Source organism: Haliaeetus leucocephalus, unplaced genomic scaffold (genome assembly GCF_000737465.1).
Source record: "Haliaeetus leucocephalus isolate CR32 unplaced genomic scaffold, Haliaeetus_leucocephalus-4.0 Scaffold473, whole genome shotgun sequence".
In the NCBI taxonomy this organism is placed as follows: domain Eukaryota; kingdom Metazoa; phylum Chordata; class Aves; order Accipitriformes; family Accipitridae; genus Haliaeetus; species Haliaeetus leucocephalus.
Genome location: NW_010972909.1, coordinates 1,017,849 through 1,039,516, shown reverse-complemented (window position 1 = coordinate 1,039,516; position 21,668 = coordinate 1,017,849). Strand labels below are relative to the sequence as shown.

General features: G+C 40.8%; 1 protein-coding gene across 2 annotated transcripts in view; it reads right to left on the bottom strand.

The window, feature by feature from the left end:
• Positions 1–767: 767 nt before the first annotated feature.
• The window catches only part of FBLN1 (fibulin 1), an 81,969-nt gene continuing 61,068 nt past the window's right edge, over positions 768–21,668 (bottom strand). The window contains exon 17 of one of the 2 annotated variants that reach the window (XM_010575281.1): positions 768–1,935. In XM_010575281.1, the coding sequence (XP_010573583.1) occupies positions 1,796–1,935 (140 nt within the window). In that variant the 3' untranslated portion in view covers positions 768–1,795. The remainder of the gene's footprint in view (positions 1,936–21,668) is intronic. The other variant, XM_010575283.1, reaches the window with a different exon arrangement.

The window sequence follows — 21,668 nt, the reverse complement described above, 5'->3', positions numbered from 1 at the left end:
TCTTTGACTGTTAGTGTAATAAAATGTTTTACTTTCTGAACTAAATTGGAATTACATAGCCTAGTAATCCCTGAAGTCGGCAGTATCTCTTGTAATCTGGAGTTTTCCAAAATCCCCATCAGTTAGTTGAATGATGAAGGTCACCTTCTACAAATATATCTGTTTCACGTCATTTTTCTACAGAAATATGGTAACTATTTATTGAAATCATAAGGACTGTAGAAGTAGCCACTGACAACACTGAACACATTTTAGGCTGATGGCACCCTAAAAACTAGGCTATGTATGGGATTGGGATGCTCTGCAAGTGTGGGCAGAACAAATACTGTCAAAAGAGTATCCTTTAGTGAAATTCTGTTTATGAGAATGTGTTATCATAAAATCTTAATTTAAGGAGTGAGAATGCTGCAGGCAGAGAAGCTTCCCTGCCACAGAGAACGGAATGAAGACTTCTGCATGTACACAGTAAAGTTGCTATGGTCTTTTATTTGCAATGGATCAGAGAGGACGATCTTTATTATTCAAAGATCATTCAGGTCAATGGAAAGATCCCTTTAAGCTTCAGGGGCTTTTGCATAGAAGGAAGAGACAAATGCCTAGCGCTAATAATGACCGATGAAATAGCAGACTGTTTTGAGTGGGAAATGTGAATATATACATATAATTAATTTGTTTATGGGAAATATATCATACAATTTTTCTGGTAAGCAGAAACCATAGCATATTTGTGAGTATTTCCCATCTGAGTTTCTTTATTTCCTCATATCTTAACAAACATAACAAACTGAAACATGGAGCTAATTATTTTCTGTTCTGTAATAAAAAAGATACATTACTTTGATGCCCAGAAAATACATTAAACATTCATTTATTTGTGAGAGTTTCATTATATTATTACATATGCCTTGGTTTGGTGCACAGGAAGTGTACAGTTTAACATGCTAATTTTATTACCAATTTTAAAAAGGTATGGAGCTTTATTCTATAATAGACAGGAGATACAGGTCTGAGTTTCCCATGTATTGCTGAGTACAGACGAGATGATTGGAATTTAAGCAATATGCCTTATCCTTGTGACAGGTTAATTACAATGACAGGTATTTGTTTAATTAGAATCAAACATAATCTTACAATCAAATAATAAGTACAAAAAAAGGGAGTATTTTTTTAATATGTGCAATAGCTTCTTCGCCTTACTATTTCTAATTCCTTTTGCACTTCCTCTTGCAGCTGTAGCTGAATGTTGCTTTTTAAATATCTAGGCTAAACTTTTCAGAAGTTATTAGCAATTCTGGGTGCCTATTCAGTTATCCTACTGGGGCCCAAAAGCAAGTATTTAGCACTTTCTGACAATCTGACTTCTTCAAGGTAGTTAATATTGAGGTGAAATTACTAATCCTTACCAAACTTCCTCCATCCAAAGATACCATATATTCATCCCAATGAACTCTGACATCTATTTTGTTCCACATCCTCAGCCACTCTGGTTATCTGGCCAAGGAACAATAGTTAAGATCTGCCTAAAATTTTAGGAAAGTTTTAAATTTCACTAGGCAGCTGAGCACTTTTACACACTACTTACTTTATACAGACAACTACATCAGGCTCACTTAATTTGCTCCACCCTATGTCTAATCAACATAATAGCTTGTTATTTGTCTTAAACTATAAACCAAATATTTAAAAATAAAACAAAAAAACACTATTGGGTTTTACAAACAAGTATATGACATAATAGTTTGTAGTAATGATTTAGGTTGGAGCGGCTTGCTTGTCTGGGATTTTAAACGCTCTCTCAGAACCAGTACTCGGAGACAAAGATGTGAACATTGACGATGTTACGATGAGATACCACTCCACCCATGACGTAGTTCATCTCCAGTTTCAGGACGGCATGGAAAGGTCCAACAATGGGCCTCACCTGGCGAACTACACCTGTTGGGATAGAAACAGGTTGCTGAGATTAACAGGAGAATCAGATGGGTTTGGATGAGCTACACTCCCCTTCGTTTTCAGTACAGCTGATGGAAAGTTATTTTACCTATTGGGTCTGTAAATAGCTTGTAAGAAAGCTTGCAAAATAAGAATAAAACAGAACTTTTGAATCAAAATACCTTGAAGATCTAGAAAGAGCACTAAAAATGCTGCTAATGGCAGAAAAATGACATATTCTGAAATTAGTAATATATTTTTTTACCTTTTATTCAGAGAGATAAATTCCGTAAGTAGTCTGTGACACTGCTTTTTAAGTAAGTAGGACATAAGGAGACTTTCCCTAGGTAAGCCAGCACACACTCCCTGAGGAGTACGTGAGCACACACACCTGGGAATGCCATGCAATTGCTGGTACCGTGTTGAAAATCGCATTTCATTTGGAACAGCAGAAATTATTTGTAATGCAGCAGTAAAATCAACACTTTCCCTATAAACATCAGGTGACACTGATCTCTGAATTGTTCGCGTGCCGCATCGTGGATAGACAACCCCACTGGAAGCAACGGGAAGAAAAACAGGGGAGTTTAATGAGGAAAGGGGGACTATCACCGCATGGGGTCCTACGTCATTCCTCACACGGATGGTGGCCATTCCCTCACCACCATCAGGGCTGGGTAACGAGGAAGGAAGTGGCAAGGGAGAAGCGAGCGGTGTCTTTTAGGGCTCTAGTCCTTTGGTTTGTTTTCCATGGAGGAGCCTCAGCGCCGGGGCGCAGCAGGACAAGGACTGCTGGGGGCCGAGAGCGGTGGGGTCCTCAGGGGGTGGCAGGGCAGGGCTTCTCCAGACGGGGCTTGTCCCACCACCCCAGTCAGGTAGCAGGGCAGGACTGGGGGCAGCCAGGTTCAACCGAGGGCCCAGATCACCAGGAGGGTTCATGGCGACGGTGCTGGGCCAAAGTCAAGCTGTGGAGGCGACACGTGGGTCAGGCTCCAGAACAAGAGGACCTACGGCTGTGATGGGGCTGGAGACCAGGCTTCTTCCAGGACTGCTCAGGCAGGGGCTGAAGCCGAAATGGGGGTCCTGGCCTCTGGGCTTATCGGTGCCTTGACATGATGTGGCTAAACAGAACAGCGTTACAGCTTCAGATCTACGCGAAAGAAAGTCAACGGGAGCTTTGCCATTGACTCCAAAGGCTGAAGATCAGATCATAAACATGTCCTCGCTCCATGGTTATTTTCTAGGTCCGGTGTTACAGAGTAGGGAGCTACCAGATGGCTTCCATCTGAACGGACGTATCCAAAAGGTCAAAATCACGCAAACCCGAAGTCAGCCAGCAGGCACAGGAGTCTGGAGGAGACCCCCCCCTCCTCAGACACCTCCTTCTGACAACTGACTTATCTGACAGGGCGCTTGATTCAGAAGGAAATACCTAGTTTTATTTAAGGAGTTATTTTATTTAAGGATTATTTAAGACACATTCCTTCTGCATGCTGGGGGTTATGTTTCACAAGCCGGCACCACACCAGCACCTCCCTGGAGTCCCAGCCGAACTCCTGCAGCAGTCCTCTACGAACACACTGGCTTGAGATCTGATGGGGGAGATAAACGTTTGCTTATGCAGGCTGTCAGCACCTTTTTCTAAGGCAGTGATGACATTACAGTTTTGTCCTGTTTAAATACTAACTAATATCTTCAGCATGCAGTAAAATTGCAAACTTTTCACCACATTCACTTTGCTTGCCATATTTGATGAATACACTTTTTAAGCATCCTTCCCCCTACAATTTATATGTACATACATACATATATATACTTGTTGTGTGTTTTTTTTTTCTAGTTTTCTTGGCTACTCTCCTGCACCTTATAAAAATGACTGGGCTTGGCAGATGATATATTGAAAAAGAAAAGCCTTGCTAAAATTGCCCTCCCTTTAGGGTAGCTTTTAAAGCATTTTGCTAACAACACATCACATTATTGCAGGCACTGCTTTAACTGACAACCACGGAAACACACACCATTGGAATCACTCAATACTGGCAAGCTGTTTAACCCACCCTGTTAGCGGCTCATGCAGTGATCACCAAGCCTCAAATGGCAAAGGTTGCTGTTTCCATTTAGCAATCTTTTTATAGTGTTCTACACTTTCTTGCTCTACTCTAGTAGAGTCTACTCTAGTCTAGAAGTAGGATTGCAAATTGTGTTTTTTTTCTGATGTGATGCAATTCTACTCAAGATGGTTTATGCCATCTATCCATACATTATTGACGTAGCATTCAAAGCAATTAGTAACTTTCTCATTCTTGTTTGGATGCATTCTGTTAATAGGCAGAAAAATTGGAACATTTATTTTAGAGGTGGAATGGGCAAACACACTGATCCATGCGGCAGTACTTCTCCACAGAGCTCTCTTGCTGCAGTTTTAAAATCAAGCCTAATAATGGTCTGAGAAGCAAACACTGCACGTGTTAAGACAGCTATACTGAAGCAAGAAATTGAAGGAATGTACAAAGAAACACAACACTTTTACAATATTTATTTATCCAGTTTGTTGTGCCAATGTCCTAGATGGTCCTGAAATGACCACCAGGGCAAAAGAACTATTTCCCTTCCTCTCCTATTAAATAAATAGGATGATGCAGTGAGATGGGTTTGCGCTACAGCATGTGTATAAGGATGCAGTCATTCTAAAAAGAAGAAAAAAAAAAAGAGTAAGAAAAAAACCTTGAAATGTTCTACTGCACAAAAGCATACGACAGGTTTTCAGCTCGTGGCAGATTTACTCATTGAGAGCTTTCCATTTTTTTTTTGGTAAAAAATGCTAAAATGGAAAACCTGAGTATTTTTTTCCACCTAACTCAAGGACAAACGCGGATGGAAACCATGCAACAGCAAAGCCGCTCAGAGCCTGAAACCTGGCTACGCGTTTATCCAGTTCCCAGTGACCCTGTTGCAGTGGTCCTAGGACTTGTCTCAGAAATGCTGTTAAAGGCTACCTGCTATAATGTGTCACTGCCTTTTGGTGCTACCTGTGTCTGATTCTCTAATGTCTTGTGCCTTTCACGTCAAGCAGGAGGGAGGCACAGCTATTCCAGACCCAAACTAGGCCAGCGGTGCCTTGTGCCTACTCTCACAAATGGAAGTAAAAGCTTGAGACTCAGGCCTCGTACATGTAATTCACATACGTGGCTCGATGAATCAGTCAATATCTGAAGAGCATTTAACACATGACACATCTGAAGATGCCATGTGTAATAATTCTAGATGTTTTTAAGTGACGTGGATTTACCAGTTACTGCAGCATTTGCATAAACATGTTGTTCCACTGTGCCTTTTGGCAGACTAATGCTGGGTCCAGATTTGTGGTCTGGCATCCTTCAGCATTTATGGCTGAATATTAAGTATAAAAACATACTTTATAGTAATAGGAAGGTTACAATTTTTAAATGTACTAAAGAGTCAGAAAATGTAGAAATAAAGCAGCTGCGTTTTGATCTCTTTTGTACCAGTCTAAATCCAAAGTAGCTGGATGGAGCTGCTCAGATTTGACATGGGGATAACTGCAGACTGGGACTTGGTCCTGGATTACTGTAGCAGTACACACTGTCCTGTGAGTCAGTCTCTATAGGATGCCACGAGAACAATGGTGTTGCTCATTAAATGACCTGAAAACAGAGGGCTCTCAAGTACCACCATCAGCTGGTCCTCTCTGGGATCAAAGCTACAGACTCTACAGTTGGTAAATGGGGTGAGTTTATTTAAGCAAGTTCACCCAAATCCCTTTCCAACAAAATTAGATTTCAGCTAGGTTAGCATTTTGCACAAAAAAAGCCAGGAGAATATTTGTCTATATTAAAACAGGGTGAATCACTGATAATAAATGAACACGGAGATTTGCACTGCTGCTGAATCCCATGTGCCAGGCAATCTCGAGCATCTGTGTTGTCTTGCCTACAGGCACATCTATGCAAGCAAGCACTGCTACCCTCCATTCTGATGTGCTGCTGTTGCTGTTCATACTCCTCAGTTCATAATCTGTGGCCCAAACATAGACTCAACCTACAGAAAACCCTATGTCACAGGCCAGGCAGACTACTTTCCATCAGCTCACCTTTGTTTGGTTTTCTTTTTTGTTAACTGAGCAGAGGTGTTATTACGCCCCCCAAATCTGCTTGGGTATCTTCATGGTTTGCTGACCTCCTTTTAGAAAACAATGATAAGACTTCTTTTTCCTGCACACTTTGCCCTTATTGTAAACAGAATCTATGCCAATCCTTTCCATCTGCTGATCTGTGTAAGCAAACAGCCTTGGCTTGAGAGGCAGTAAGTTTTTGGATGTCACAGTTATTTCTGCAGTGTTAGTCTGACTATGGCCCAGAACTTTTAAAGCTCTGTAATTAATACACTGAGCTGCTCTCTTGCCCTGTTTCTTCTTCTTTCATGTTTCATATTTTGATTTTGTCTAAGGTAAAACTGTGTCACCACGTGTAGTGAAGACATTAACCTAAATAATATATAATACTTATTTTCAAGTGAGAAATGACAACAACCAGCAATCTTAGAGCCACTGTCATTGGATTACTGAGGCTTTGCTTCTCAAAGAAGATGGGATAAATTAGACAGCAAGCTTAATATTGTTCATCTTCCTAAGCCTTTCAGCAGAATTTCTATTATTGTAATCAGATGCCACAGGTATTCCTTGGCTTGTCTATACCTCCTTAAGATATCATTACATTTCTCTGCTTTGAAATATGTGAGACCCTCAGGCAATTCACTTCTGTGTCTGGTTTCTGCTTGTATTTTTGCATTAGGCAGCTGATTTGCTAAAAAGCTCCATTTTGAACTTAGGAAAAACACTGCTGTTTTGTTACCACATTAACCCACTCTGGATAAAAAGCCCCCATGTTATCATGCATTAACATTTTGTCTCCAGAAATCCAGACTCCTGACTCTGACTTCCGTGCTAAGCTCACTGCCCAGTACGCTGAAGGAGCACTTGCAAAATTCTTTAGAATACTTTTAAAAAAAACCCACTTTTTTCCACTGCTAACCACAAAATCTGCAGCAATTACACTTGCAATGAATCTGGGTCATTGTGTTCCTTACACCTCTTGCTGAACACTGCATTTGCATTTTCTCTAGAGAAAGTTCCTCTAACGGGGATCTCCACCGTTCGCCAGAAAGCAAACCAGAACCAAAGCAGCTTATTTTCACACTGCCACTCGAAAAGGCTGTTTTGGATTGGTAGAGAGGATGCATTATGTTATGTTTTCTGTTCCAGAGCTCAAGGTCACGGGATTTTCCACAGGGACTGACTCTTGAGTCTAGTCAAATATTTAAATCTGCATCATCTTAAGAACACAGTACAGACGTAAGTTCCACCCATTCCTCAAAAAGAGAGCCTCAGATAACCTGAACTTTTAAGGACCCCCATGAAATCAAGCTGAGAATTGTCAGTGGAGCAGGCAGGGAATCAGAGGCTGAAAGGAGAGGCCACAGGGACTGCTGATGACTGGGGAGCTGTATTTGGTGACTGCTGGAAGAGGGGATGTGCTGAAGTAAACCTCTTCTTGCCTTACCCGCATATGCATATGCAGGCATATATATTTGTGTATATATAAACAATCTAAACTACAGCCAAATCAAAAGTTGTTCTTCCAAATAACCCGTGGGCTATGCTCAGGAATATACAGTAAACACAGTTATCAAAAATGGGATCAACTCCCTCAACCACATTTCAAGCTTTAAGTAACAAGCACAAGAACTCTTTTCCTCTTACCACCTTCCCCTCTTTTCCCCCATACACAGGGTTACAGCTGTATTGTTTTGTTCCGGTCATCACATGCCAAAGGATAGTAACAAAATTATGTGGGTTTTTTTTTCCTTTGTGCTCACAGCAAGCACCCAGTCTCCTTTCTGTGATTCTTCTCTGGTGGCAAGTTAACGAAGAGACACGTGGCTTCTTACTATCAGTTGAATCCAACAGCATTGCCCCTTTTTCATTAGTGCAAGACTTCATACTTGACATTGTAGGTAGGTACTAAGTTAGCCAGTTTTTCTGGGAACAAACAATTTATTTAGGAAAATTTGCTCTTTTTTTTTGTTTGTTTTTTTACATTGTTTAACTGTAAGATCTGTGGTCAGCTAAAAACTGACCATAAACTGACTAAACTTGGGAGGGATGGTAAGGAGTTACTGAGAGAGCATGAGATGGTGAAAAGAAGAACAATCCACTTTTCTGATTCATTAATCTATAGTTAACATATTAATCCAGTCCTAAATAGAACAAAACACATCTTTTTATTCATTCTGAGATGTATTTTAAATTAAACACTCTGTAAAAAGTATCTAAAATAGTAAGAATAGGATATATATTTGAAATACCAAAGGCAGACAAACAAGTCTGAGCATAGCTCATTGTTCGCTTTTCCTTCAAAATAAGCACACACTGCTATTGAATTTTTTTTTTCATGTTTGCATCCTGTCCATGCATTATTAAAATTAACTTTCACAAACCAGAAACTAAGAGGACAACTGAGAATTAGTCTTCATTCACTCTACTGCAAGTGGAAGTACTGACCATATATAAAAAAAAGAATATTTTGCATTAGTTAGAATTAACAGCAACTTGGTATATGAAATATGACATGAATTACTGTGTGGAATATGGCTCCATAAGAATGTTAATATTGGCTCCATTGTAAAATACAGTCATAGACAGCAAAGAGTCTAAGGGCTGAGGAAAGCTAAAGAATCTCCTAGGATCTTCTTGGTAATTCTCATATGCAATGATGTTTCTTTGCCCCGATACACAGGTTGTTTCACTGGCTGCCTAGCTCTGAGGTCCCCGGGCAATTTCTAATCAAGTCCACGCCAGCAAGGCAGGCGGGACAGCAGGGTCGAAAAGCTGAGCAGGATATGAGGCTTCAGAGGTGAGAGGCAGCAATACATACTAGGGCTGAAAAATGCATTGCTTGTTCGTCCAGCACGTACGGTATTTTGTTAGCAATACACTCATTTCTATTCCTCATGAGATAAATAAAATCCCATGTGAGATGAATAAGTGCCCAAGCAAATGAGTTTTTCTCCTAAATTTCCTAATCCTTGGGCTATGAGTCTACAGTTCTGATTGTAAGCGAAAGCTGAAGTCCATCACAAAATGTGTCCCCTTTGGAAAAAACGACGGGAAGGCTTGTCAAGAGAACGTGCTATTACATGGTGAGACATAGCGCTGTCTGGTTTTAGATGGAACTTTTGGGATGAGCTGCTAGTGACACCTACGTTTCAATGACACAAAAAACACCTTATAATTTTTCCTCTAGCTATTTTCCTTGTGCTTTAAGTGGATACTTGGAACATGAAATGATTAATTTGGGAAAATTCAAGTACCAGAGAATGTGGTGAGAGCTGTGGAGCTGGAGCCTAAACTCAACTGAAACTCGGGTAATTTATTGGGCTTTATATTAACTTCCAAGTAATCTCAGCCTATGTTCTGAAGTCCTACATTTGGCTGTTCCGGGATCTCTGTTTCTCCACAAAAGACACTCTGGGCCTTTTTACAGCCTTGTCAGAGACAAATGGTCCTAGCTGCCACAATGCAACAGTAACTATCCTTTTTTAAACAATGGATCTTTGGGAATCACAAAAATAGCCTTTAAATAGTCTGCTAGTGTGTGTCAGGCCATGGCTATCTATGATAACGTACAAAGGTCAGACACAGGCTCTCCCCTAATGTTAGCAAACTTCTTGAATCCCATGTGGATGTTGCAGTAATGAAGCCGAGAGGTTATCGTCTCAGCCGCCTGGAACCTAAAGCCATTGCATGGCTACTAAACAAAAGTAGCCTAAAACACCGGCACGCTAGCAGTAATGTGTGGTGAACAACTTTTTGTAAGGGGAAAGCATGTTTATGAGTTTCCCTTAAGCAATACAAGAAGACTGATCTCCTCATGTTAATGCAAGATCTTGGACTATAATTTCAAGTTTGCTTTTCTCCTCAAGGCCTCTTGCTTTATACTGCTGGCCAAGATCTTTGAAATTAAGAGTAAACATCTCAGATGCATCAGTGTTACTTAAGAGCCTAGTCATAGTTTCAAAAGAGGTGTTCAGGCAATTAGGAAGTTTAGGACTAGGGAAATGATCGTTGCAGTGGCTATTGTAAAAGGTAAAGTTGATAGGATCATTCCAGAATTGAGCAAGAGAAAAAAAATCCAGCCATGAATAAATGCTTCCTTGGATCAAACCATAGACAACCAGTTGCAGGTTAGGCTTGAATACCAGACTATCTCAGTCTACAACATGTAAATACATATCTATAGCATGAAGCCAAAACTATATAGCCAAATTGTGTTTTGGCTCTGTAGACCTCAACTCAAAGAAGTCATGTTAAGATTTGTAAGAAAAAAAGTTATTTCTTATTCAGTATTCATTACAAATATACAAAGTTCATCAATAAGGTTGAAAAATTATTCACATCCTGGTCACAAACAGAAAATACGTATTTTAGGCTATTTTATTCATTTTTTTTCTGTAAAAAGCTTTGTGGCTCTGCACACATTGAAGTTTAATTAAATTCCTTTCCTAAAGGCTGCTCTTTATTCCAAAAGGTTATGCCAAAGTAATGATTTTCAGTGCTTAAATTGCTCTGGCAACATAGTTACTAGAGTACTTACTGACCTATACCATGCCAGCGGAGAAGGGAAGTGAATCAACTGTTGTGTAATTGCTTAATGTATCTTAGCTTTGAAAATATAATGCTTCAAACATTGCACATTAGGGAATGTCTTACTGCATTTGGTAGAGTGAAAGCTGCAAAGTTTTTCCTTTCGTAGCAATCCAGTCCTGTCATGTTTTCAACATCACTGCAATCCAGAATCAGAATCACAGAAAAGCTGAGGCAGGAAGCACCTCTGAAGACCATCTACACAACCCCTTGCTCAAAGCAGAGTCACCTAGAACGTGTTGCTTTGGGCTGTGTTCAGTCTGGTTTTGAGTATCTCTAAGGATGAAGACTCCACAGCTCTAGGCAACCTGTTCCAGTGTTCAACCACCTTTACAGTAAAGAAAGGAAGTTTTTTCCTATGTTTAAATGGAAGTCCTGAATTTCAGTTTGTGCCCATTGACTCTTCTTTCCACACCGAGAAGAGTCTGTCTCTGCCGCCTTTACTCCCTCCCATTACATTGATCAGATTGCCCCTGAGCGTCCTCTTCTCCAGGCTGAACAGTCTCAGCTGTCTCAGCCTCTCCTCATAGGACAGATGCTCCAGTGCCCTCATCACCTTCATCACCCTCTTCTGGACTCTCTCCACTACGTCCATGTCTTTCTCGCACCAGGAGGCCCAGAACTGGACACAGCACTCCAGTGGTGACCTCACCAGTGCTGAGTAGAAGGGAAGGATGACCTCCTTCAGCTTGCTGGCAATGCTCTTCCTGACGCAGCCCACTGGCTGCTTTTGGCACAAGGGCATGTTATCAGCTCATGATCAACTTGGTGTCCACCAGGACCCCCAGATCTTTCTCTGCAGAGCTGCTTTCCAGCTGGTAAGCCCCCAGTATGTACTGGTATGTAGGGTTATTGCTCCCCTGGGGCAGGACTTTGCACTTCCCTTTGCTGAACTTCACGAGGTTCCTGTCAGCCTGTTACTCCAGACCATCGAGGTCCCTCTAAATGGCAGCACAACCCACTGGTGTATCAGCCACTCACTGTGATTTTGTTTCCTCTTCAAACCTGTTAAGGTGCGCTCTGTCCCATCAACCAGGCCATTAATGAAGAAATTGGCCCCAGTATTGATCCTTGGGGTACACCACTGGTGACTGGGTGCTAGCTATGCTGCTGATCACAACCCTTTGAGCCTGGCAGTTCAACCATTTTTCAGTCTGCCTCACTGTCCACTTATCTAATCTACATTTCCTTGGGTTGCCTAGAAGGCTATTAAGGGAGATGGTGTTGAAAGCCTTACTAAAGTAAAGATAAGCAACATCCACTAATCCAGAAATCTCTTTGTAGAAGGTTGTCAGGTTAGTCAGGCATGATTTGCCCATCGTAAATCCTTGCTGACTACTCCCAGTCACCTTCTGGTCCTTAATATGTTTGGAAATGGTTTCCAGTTGGATTTGGTCCATCACCTTCACAGGGACTGAGGTGAGGCTGACCAGCCTGTAGTTCCCTAGATCCTCCTTCTTGGCCTTCCTGAAGATTGCAGTGACATTTGCCTTCTTCCAGTCCATGGGAACTTCTGATCACTACAATCTTTCAAAGATAATTGAAAGCGGCCTTGCAATGACATCAGCCAGTTCCTTCAGCACTTGGGGGGGGCATCCCATTAGCTCCCATGGACTTGGGTATGTCCAGTTTGTTTAAATGTTCCCTAAACTGATCCTCCTCCACTGAGGGTAAGTATTTCTTGCTCCAGACCTTCCTATTGCTCTGAGGGTTCCGGGAATCCGGAAGGCTAGTCTTATCAGTAAAGAATGAGGCAAAGAAGGCATCGAATACTTCAGCTTTCTCCATGTCTTTTGTTACCAGGTCTCCTGCCCCATTCAGAAGCAGGCCCACATTTTTCCTAGTCTTCCTTTTGCTGTTGATGTACTTGAAGAAGCCCTGCTTGTTGCCCTTCACAGCAGTGGGCTGTGCCTCCACAGGCAGTCTCACAGGCATTATGTTCCTCCAGTCCTCTCCAGTTCATGACTGTGCCTAAAGGCACAATCTAGCTGTCAAACTGCAGGCATTTCCCAGACCACCAGATGTCTGCTGACTTCAGAAAGTTAATGTACACCTTAGATTCCTCCATATCTCTAAAGCTAAATAGTCCTTTTCATTTTCTCTCTCTTTTTTTTTTTTGTTGTGAAAGCTATTTATATTTCTCTCAATTATTTGTGACAATAACAATGTAGGCTCCTGCTATGTGATGCTCTATAGTTTCTGATATAATCTGTTTTATTAATAAGTGCCTGCTCTTTGGAAAATGAAATATTTCTTGGTAATCGTCACTGCAGGCATCAAATCATATGCAGAAAAATAGCTCTGAAGATATCATTAATCCTTGAGCTGCCACACCTGACAAACATAAATATGGTTAAAGGATTCAGAAAACTCATTAATCAAAATACAAGTACTGAAATAGATTTCCTCTTGCTTTGAAGTATATTGCCCTCATAACATTGTGAATTAGACCTTCATTCAAGTTTGATGGTGAACACTTCACAAAATAATAGATTTGGAGGATCAAGTTAGAGTTGGATGTTAACAAGGTTTCCATGCTGATGGAGAACTGCTTCACAGGAATGTGGCTGGCTATATGTATCTTTGCTGAAGTATCTGGGGACAAGATATTAAAAACCATGTACTTTTCAAACATGGACCTCCCAGATCTTTATTCAAATTCCTAAAAAATGGCCTAATTTTCAACTGTTGAGCAACCAAGTGCTTATAAAATGCTTCAGTTTGGACACATAAAATTGCACTTTCATAAGCTACATGACACTCAGGGGAATTCCACTGTTGGCTTAAGCTGATCAAAAAGAGTGGTCCTGCTATAACCTCCATCCCTTCTATTGGATTAAAACCTGAAAGAAAAGAATAAAAAATGGAGCTTGCCGCACAAGCACTAACGCTGACAAGAAGGAAAGGGCTGGAGTGTTTGTTCAGAGGTAGACAGGAGAGGGGGATTTCCCTTTTGAGCACCAACAAAGTTCTAGATCACTGAATACAACCCCAGTGTCCTCTATTAGGGAACAGAAAGGCAACGGTGATTTAGGTACTGTAACAGTGAGTATTGCACCAGTGGCATAAACAGGGCTTCTAATGACTTGGGCCAGTTGGTGCAGCGCTGAACGCAGTGGCGTGTTATCTCAGGAACAGGCAAAAACGCCTCTGTCCCTAGAGCGATTCAATAACCACTACCCAACAGTGCAGCTCAAAGCTGTGCTGTATCCTTCTCTGAGAGATGTAAAAGAGGATCAGGCGTAGGGCAAGACACCCCTCGGAAAAAAAGAGTAGCGTAACTAGATGGGCCTGGGCCTGCGACCATAAGCAACACCTATTGCTCAGATCTCTCCCATGCTCAGAGTATCTATTGACCACAGTAATCATTTAAAAGCCACATAAAGACAAAGCTCTCCTTTAAAGACTGTCCAAACAATTGTGTCTAAAACTCTCCAGGTACTCATAGCCTTTGAAGTTTCCACTTAGGGTACAAGTCTTCATTTAAGTTTAGCTAAAACTGAATCTGCTTCTCTTTTTGCCTTTTGTTTCACCTCTAAAGAAAATGGAAATTACAGTACAGGAATTACATGTCAGCATGAAAAAGGATCTTTCTGCCTTATTCAACAGTTCAGAAATTTGGGATTCAATTTATTATAAATGCTATCCTTCAACCACTCAATGAAGTTTAATTTCATTAATACTCGGGATTCTCTAGAAAGCTTTGATTGCTGAAATGCATCAAATAAAGAGGCAATAAAGAGGCCTCATGGTATTAATACATTTTTTGGCCAGAAACAAATGGTAAATATTTTCAAAGCTATTATCTGTCATGTTGGATCATATGGAGCCTTGGTATTATGAAAGAATTAAAAACAACCTTTGATTTTACTGAGGTTTGGCTAGTTTACAAATACTATGATCTTTATTAAGGATACCAAATAACTTCAGAGAGATGTGCTCTTATCTTGGTTTGGCAAACTTGAAGTGCTTTTAGATCTCTGGTTTGCCTTCCAGCCAAACCTTGCAATGGGTTTTAATGTTGACAATGCTGCGAAATCACTCATGCCGAAAATGCAATAACTGTACTTGAAGTAGCCTCATTAAAAAATAGTTTCCACCATATATTTTTTAATCCTTCCTGTTCCACCTTTGAGAACGTGACATGCTTTATGTAGTATAAGAATCTTACATATTACAAAAACAGGTGGAAAAACTTCAAGGCTGAATGTCCAAAACATGCAAAATCACATATATCAGCCTCCCGATACTTTATTCCCACTATCTTATTTACAGGCATTTAGTATCCATCATGGCACATCATCACGTACATGCAATCTCTCCATTTAGTGAGAGCAGCTTAGTTTACCCTACCTGTCCCACAAGCACATTATTCTGTTTCAGCCAAGTTTTGATACAGTAGCATATCCATGACACCTGAGCAATTAATTATTGTAACCCTAAGCATTTCTTGGCAAAAAGCCACATTATGGCACACAGCACGATACGGCTCTGTGATTCAATTTACCACGGAAGAAAAAGTACCTAATCCCGAGGATTTGACATGAAAGCCCTTATATAGCTGCTCAGTCATCACCTAGAGGCAACAGCTCTGCTGGTATTGTTAGCAGAACTTCTGACAAGGCAAGCTTTCTGAATCTTAATGTGTGTTAATCCCTGACCAAATTCTCAAAATAAGGCTGAAATAAGGGGTCACTTCACCACATTCGACCCCTTTAAAAACAAAAGTTAGGGTGGTTTTTTTTTAAGTGAGCCATGCATCTGTGCATCATACTGGGAAAGATTTATGATATGCCTTGAGTCTCTTATCTTCTGTCTCCATTTTTATAGGGTGTGTAGGTGCTACTGCAGGAATGAGATGTTTGCAATCAACTCAAATTCAGGAGCAGCCGCAGCAAAAGCAGCTGTATCAGTCGCACAAATATTTCACGCTTGGAAATTGTCAGAAAAGCAGGTCTCTGACTACTCTAAACTGGGGCAAAGCACCTCAGAAGGCTGAATTCACACAGACATCTCTCAGAGGAATTGCTATAGTATGTTTCTCCGTGTACTGGATTCCAAATCTGGCTTTATTTGCTCATTTATGTAGTATCTCAGCCCACCATTTAAAATTAATACCAAAAAATGCATGCTATGTAATCTGAACCGAGGACCTTCGGTGGTCCTCTTAGCTGTTCCCTGACTCAGTCCATTTCTTTCCCAGGTCGGCAGGTTTTATACTTCACGCCACAGTTCACAAAACTTCGTCAGAGTTGCAGTGTGATTTATTTGTCTGCTGGTTTTATGGAAACTGTAACCGAAGGTGGTCTGTATGAATGTTTTTGTAATATGTTACACCTTCCTACCCGAGGGGTGAGATGAACATTGATCAAGGAGGAGCGTTTGATGAACCAGATACTTGCCATGTGCTAGAGTGAAATTTGGCATTAGGAAGGTTGTTCCACTTGAGCACGAGACTCATTCTCACCAGAAAAGCACCTTCAGCATTTCTCGGATACAAAATGAAAATTCACCTCCTGCTCAAGTTGCTTGTTTGCCTCCAGAAGAGCTCTCCAGCCTGACATTTTTTCTGGAGGGGAGGGAGGGTGTTGAGAGATTTGACTACTGAACAGCGCAGTCATCAGCATCCCGAAAGGGCAGGTTCAGGCAATAAATCTAGGCTCCCATTTACCAAATGGCTTCTGGGCACCCTCATCTCAAATGCGTAGCTAGTAATTTCGACAGGGCAACCTGGCATAGAGAAAAACTCACAAAATATTCTTTGCTGAGGGGCTCCTCTTGTGAAAGGGGCAAGCCTAGATGAAACCAGAACAAAGATACTGAAAGGGACTGTGTCTTTTTTAATGTAAGGCTGGAAGAGCCTGTCGAAAAACCTGCTGAATTATGTCCCTGCTCTGTGCACTCACTGTGAATGACTGGACAACATCGGTTTTGTATTGCCAGACACCATTGTCGTTTCATGCTAATGACATTATAGTCATGACAAAAGGTGGCTATTGTTGCTTACTTTCTAGTAAGAGTATCCACAAGGGAAGATAACGTATGTGCTGAAATCCTCACCCCTGTGAACAGCAGAGCTCTTCTGGACGCCCTGGCTCTGCCTACACCTAGGCTCCACTTCCCCACAGAAAAGCAATTGTAGGTGAACTGCTACTTTCAGCATCACAGCCGTGCCAGGAAGCCCAAATCAGTCCGGGGATCTCATTATGCTAAACACCGTAACAAATGCATGGTAAGAGCCAGCCAGCCTCTGGCCCAAAGATAAAGAGTCTAGAGCAACAGAGGATAAGGGAGAAGCAGAGAGGAATGTGAAGGTACTTGCCCGGCACTGCAGAGTGGGTCCAGGGACAAAGTTCAGAACCGAATCCTTTGCAATCCCGTGACTCTGAACTTAATCTCAGACCATACAAACATTTGCGTTGTGGACTGTGAGAAGACTTGCCACACTGGGAATGTCCAAAGCACTTACAAGACACCCCTGTGCTAAGGACAAGTTTCCCAAAAAGTCAAATATACCTCCAGTCTCCTTCTCCTGCCCCCAACCAATATGGGATCCCCCAAGCACACTTTCTTATGGTGACTGGTTTTGTTTACCTTCCGATCATTTTTTAAAAGTCTCTCCCCAGCCTCTGGAACATATTAAACAATCATGACAGCATAGTAGAAATTAGACTACTAACAAATCCAGTGTTGTGCTATCAGTAGTTGAGACACTTTCTGTAACAGTTCAAAGGTAACATCATGAACTATCACATGTGTAAAAGAGGCTGGAAAGTCAGGACAGAGATAGCAGTGAAATCCTTGCAAATAGCAATGGAGAGCAGTAGTACCTTATCTGTAAAATTATAAGCAACTGTTGATAATCAGTGTATTCAGGCACCAGCGCAATACCCCTGAGAAGCTCTATAGGTATGAGTGAAATTTTATAATTGTATTGGCGCTGGATGTTTTTGATAAGAATAGTACCATTCTGCTTAATAGGCAAGAATATATGCTTAGGTTAGTATCAAATACAATATGGAAGATTTCAGCCTATCAAAACCACTTCTAGCTGTATTACGAAATTTTAAAATCTTCCTGAAGTTTACCAGAGTACAAGGTGGTATTACAGTCACCTAAGGAAATGAATGCATAGCTGAGGGGGGAAATGTTTTATAGTATCTGATAATACCTTAGGCATTGATAGGACATTTTTGTACAGGTTGAAAATGCATTCTTCATTTTTCACTGACAGCTGGTTAAAAGAGGAATGCAGTGAAAAGTCCATAAAAGCTTTTAAAAAAACCCCAAACCTGGATAGGTCTGCACTTCTGCTTTTCTCCCACCCATGCTAATAAGTGATGTCAGTTATTAACAGTATCTTTTGGATTCAGTGCCACCTTGGCCTATAACCACACCAGGCAACAGAGAGCCTACAGCACTTCTTGAACTGGGGAAGAATGGGGTTTCGCATCTCTTTTTAATACAATAGAGTAGAAATATTGGAGGCAACTTTTTACACAATTCTTTTTCTTCAGCTTGCATGAAGTCTACGCACTGCCAGTCCAGCAGGCTGGCTTTCGTTCCTTCTCTTCCACTGGAAGATACTTCCTGTAGGTCAGCACAGCTAGTTTTGGAGTCTGTTCTTACTTCTTTTGGCTCCTTCATGTCTGATACTGCTGATCATTGATTCCCATTTGATGTATTTTCTTTCCGTGACTTTGCAATACTGTCTGTGCCTCTTTCTTCTCCTACCTTTGTGCCTCCTCCTCCTACAGCTCCTTTGGGAGACCGTGTTCTTTCTTTTTCTAACATTCCCTGGGGCAGCTCTTTCCTCTGTTTCTAGTTTCTTCTTTTTCCTTCCTCACAACCTGCTCCTACACACTCTCATCTCCTCCTATGACCTCAGCTGCTATCTCTCCATCAACAAATCACAAACCAGCCTGATCAGCCACTCTCCATCCAATCCCACATACTTCTCAGCTTCACTAACATCTTCTCCTTGATGTCTCAGTGTCAACTTAAAGGGATAATGGCTAAAGCTGATGACATGACTCTCTTCAGTCCACAATTCTCTGTCAACGTTGAAGTCCTCACTTTTCTTCTGTAAATCCATCTCTAACAGCTCCTCCCACTCTCCAAACCTTTACCAAAAGAAACCTGTACCTTTTCACTTTTTTTTAGTGTTACACTTTTGAGGGCATCTTGTTCCTTTCCATTCACACACAGTTTAGATGCAGGTCCTTCTTAAGGCTTCATCTCTCTTCTTGTTTGTGACAACCTAGCAAAAAACTGTTTTACTAATGAAGGACTTCCTGCAGGAGCATCTTCACTGGTCTGTCCTTTCTTCCCCTCTTTTCCTAGTGCTCCCTCCTTTCTTTGAATTCCTTCATTGGTTTCCTCTTCTCTGACATCAAGTCAAGGTTTATTACACTCAGCTCTATCAGTAACACTAATAACTGCTTTCCTGCTTTTTTCCATGTACTCTTATGCATTTCATCTCTCTCTGAGCTAACCCATGTCTTTTCTTTAAAAAAAACCAAACAAACCAAAACAAGCTCCTGTAGAGTTTTTCTATCTTTTCTCTTGTAGAAAAATTTATCTTGTAGAGAAAAGATATTTGGTGATCTAATTTCCATTAGCAGATAAAATAGCTTTGATACTCTAGTCATTTCTCCTGAAATATTACAACAGAATAAAACATGCTTATTATTCCTTTTACCCATGCATCTATGATTTATTTTCAGGGTAAATGTATTCTTTCCCCTACAATATAGGCAGCAAAAAAAGATTGAAAAATAGGCTACACGGATTCAAGAGGCATATGTCCATCAGTGGTCATCAAGCATGACAGTCCAGGTGTGCTTTCCCAGAAGCATATAAACTGATGATTGCAGCAAGTTGGAACATTGTATTTGGAGAAAGATTCCTGTATAGCTGTCTGTTACTGGCCCATATGTCAGACACTGGTTACTGGGCTAGTTGGACATTTGCTCTGCTAGAGTCCCTATATTACATCCCCACAGTTCTGATGTTCCTGTAACTTAATGGGATAACCAATAAAGCTTTCTGATAACCAGTAAATCTTTCTGATATTGTCTATGCCCTTTGTCTTTTTCCACCCTTATACAAACCCTTCCCCTTTCTTTACAAGAGCGACTCACTTTGTGAACTCCTGTGGACTAGGATCCCATCTTATTTATTTGTCTTGAAAACTTCCCAGCACTTCTATGGGAACACCTAACATTCTGATTATTAATAACAAGAAAAACGATATTATGATGAGAGCAGCAAAACCGCTGCTGGCAGAATTATTTGCAAACCTAATTTCACACATACAACATGCTGTCCTGAACCTCTGCCCCTCCAGGCAATATCAGCTGGGGTTTTGTTTTGTTTTTCCTTTTCCAATTCTGCTGCAGGCAGTTTACTTTGCAGCTTCCATCCATTAATCTCAAAGTACTTTTACATAGAGGAATTAATTAAGACTCTTAGATACAAGAATTAATTAAGACAGTAGTAGGCATGTTTTATCACCTCCGTGTTGCACATGGGGGAACTGAGGTAAAGAAAATGTTACCCAATTCTTTTGCAGAGCTGGGAATGTACTTAGGCATATATCATATCCTCTCAACCAGGTGTATAAGAGTATCCCTTCTCTCCTAACGTTGTGAGGCAGATATTCAGTTTACCAAGTAAAATACCCTTGACATGCAGTCCTATTATTCAAAATGGAAACGCTTCCCTCAGGCGAATACCTTGGCCAGTCAAATTTCTAAACACATCCTTCTTTCTTATTTCAGACAGAAAGAAGTACACAGCACGGAAAGCAAACTACTGTAACTACTGCGGGATCTGATAACATTTATACTCTTCTAAAGAATCAACCCAATACCTGAAATCTGTAATCTTATCATATTGCTTTAACAGACTCTCCCTCTTTCTCAGCATTCACATGTATACTTCTGTTTGATAAAGAAATATAAACCTAATGACTTATGATTTTTATCTACAGTTCATAAAACCTTTGCACAGTTGACGCTGCACTATCATGCTTCTGAAATGCAACAGTGCCACCTTCAGATCATGCTAAATATGACTTTTTCACAAACCATCAGCATGGAAGAAGCACAACAGTCATTTTTCTTTTCATCCAGACAAGTCCTGCTAGAAAGCCCAGAAGCACATGTATAAACCTGAGCTGAACCTGCACATTCACAAACTGAAACACAAATGTTCACCGGGAAGAGTCATCCTTTATTTTCATAAATAAACATTAATAAAGAAAAATCACATACTACTTTTTAATACCCAGCATATTCATTCTCTAAGCATGAGAATCACAGCATATTCCCCTGCCACTGCACTAGCAACACACATTGGGCAGAGCAGCACATCAGCTAGGACCCGCTCCTGCTTTGCAACCTTCACATAATTTGCCAGCTACTCCTTTGTATGTTGGGTCCCAGAGCGAGAGCCAAGCTACAGTATACACTGGAAATATGTATCTGTATGCATGGATGTATATATGCTAGATACACTTTACACATTACATACTGGATACAGTATGCATTATATCCCCCAAAGGGGCTTTGCTTTGAAAGAAACCTACCAGAAAGTACGACCCCAGGTTTTGTTGCAGCCCTTCCCTGCTAAACAAGGAGATGCAGGTCTAGTGTATGACCCATGTACACAGGTATACCTCCTGCCATGTCTCCTCCCTGCCAAGTTGAGACTGTAAATCAAATGTGTATGTTCCATTCTGAAGTTTCTTCTAAACCACAGCATTTGACAGATCCCTTTTACCCTCAACAGAGGTATTTATTTAAAATGAACCAGCCTGTCATTAAACATTAAAACAGGTAACAGTTTTGGTAAATTCAGTCCTGCTTTAAAAATTTGATTATTATCCAGAAATTGGTGCAATGCTGTTTAAACACGAAAGAACAGTTAATTAAATTTACAGTCTCTTTGCTGACATACTACATATTTTATATTTGGTTTGATTATAATGGGCAAACCTCATCATTTTAAA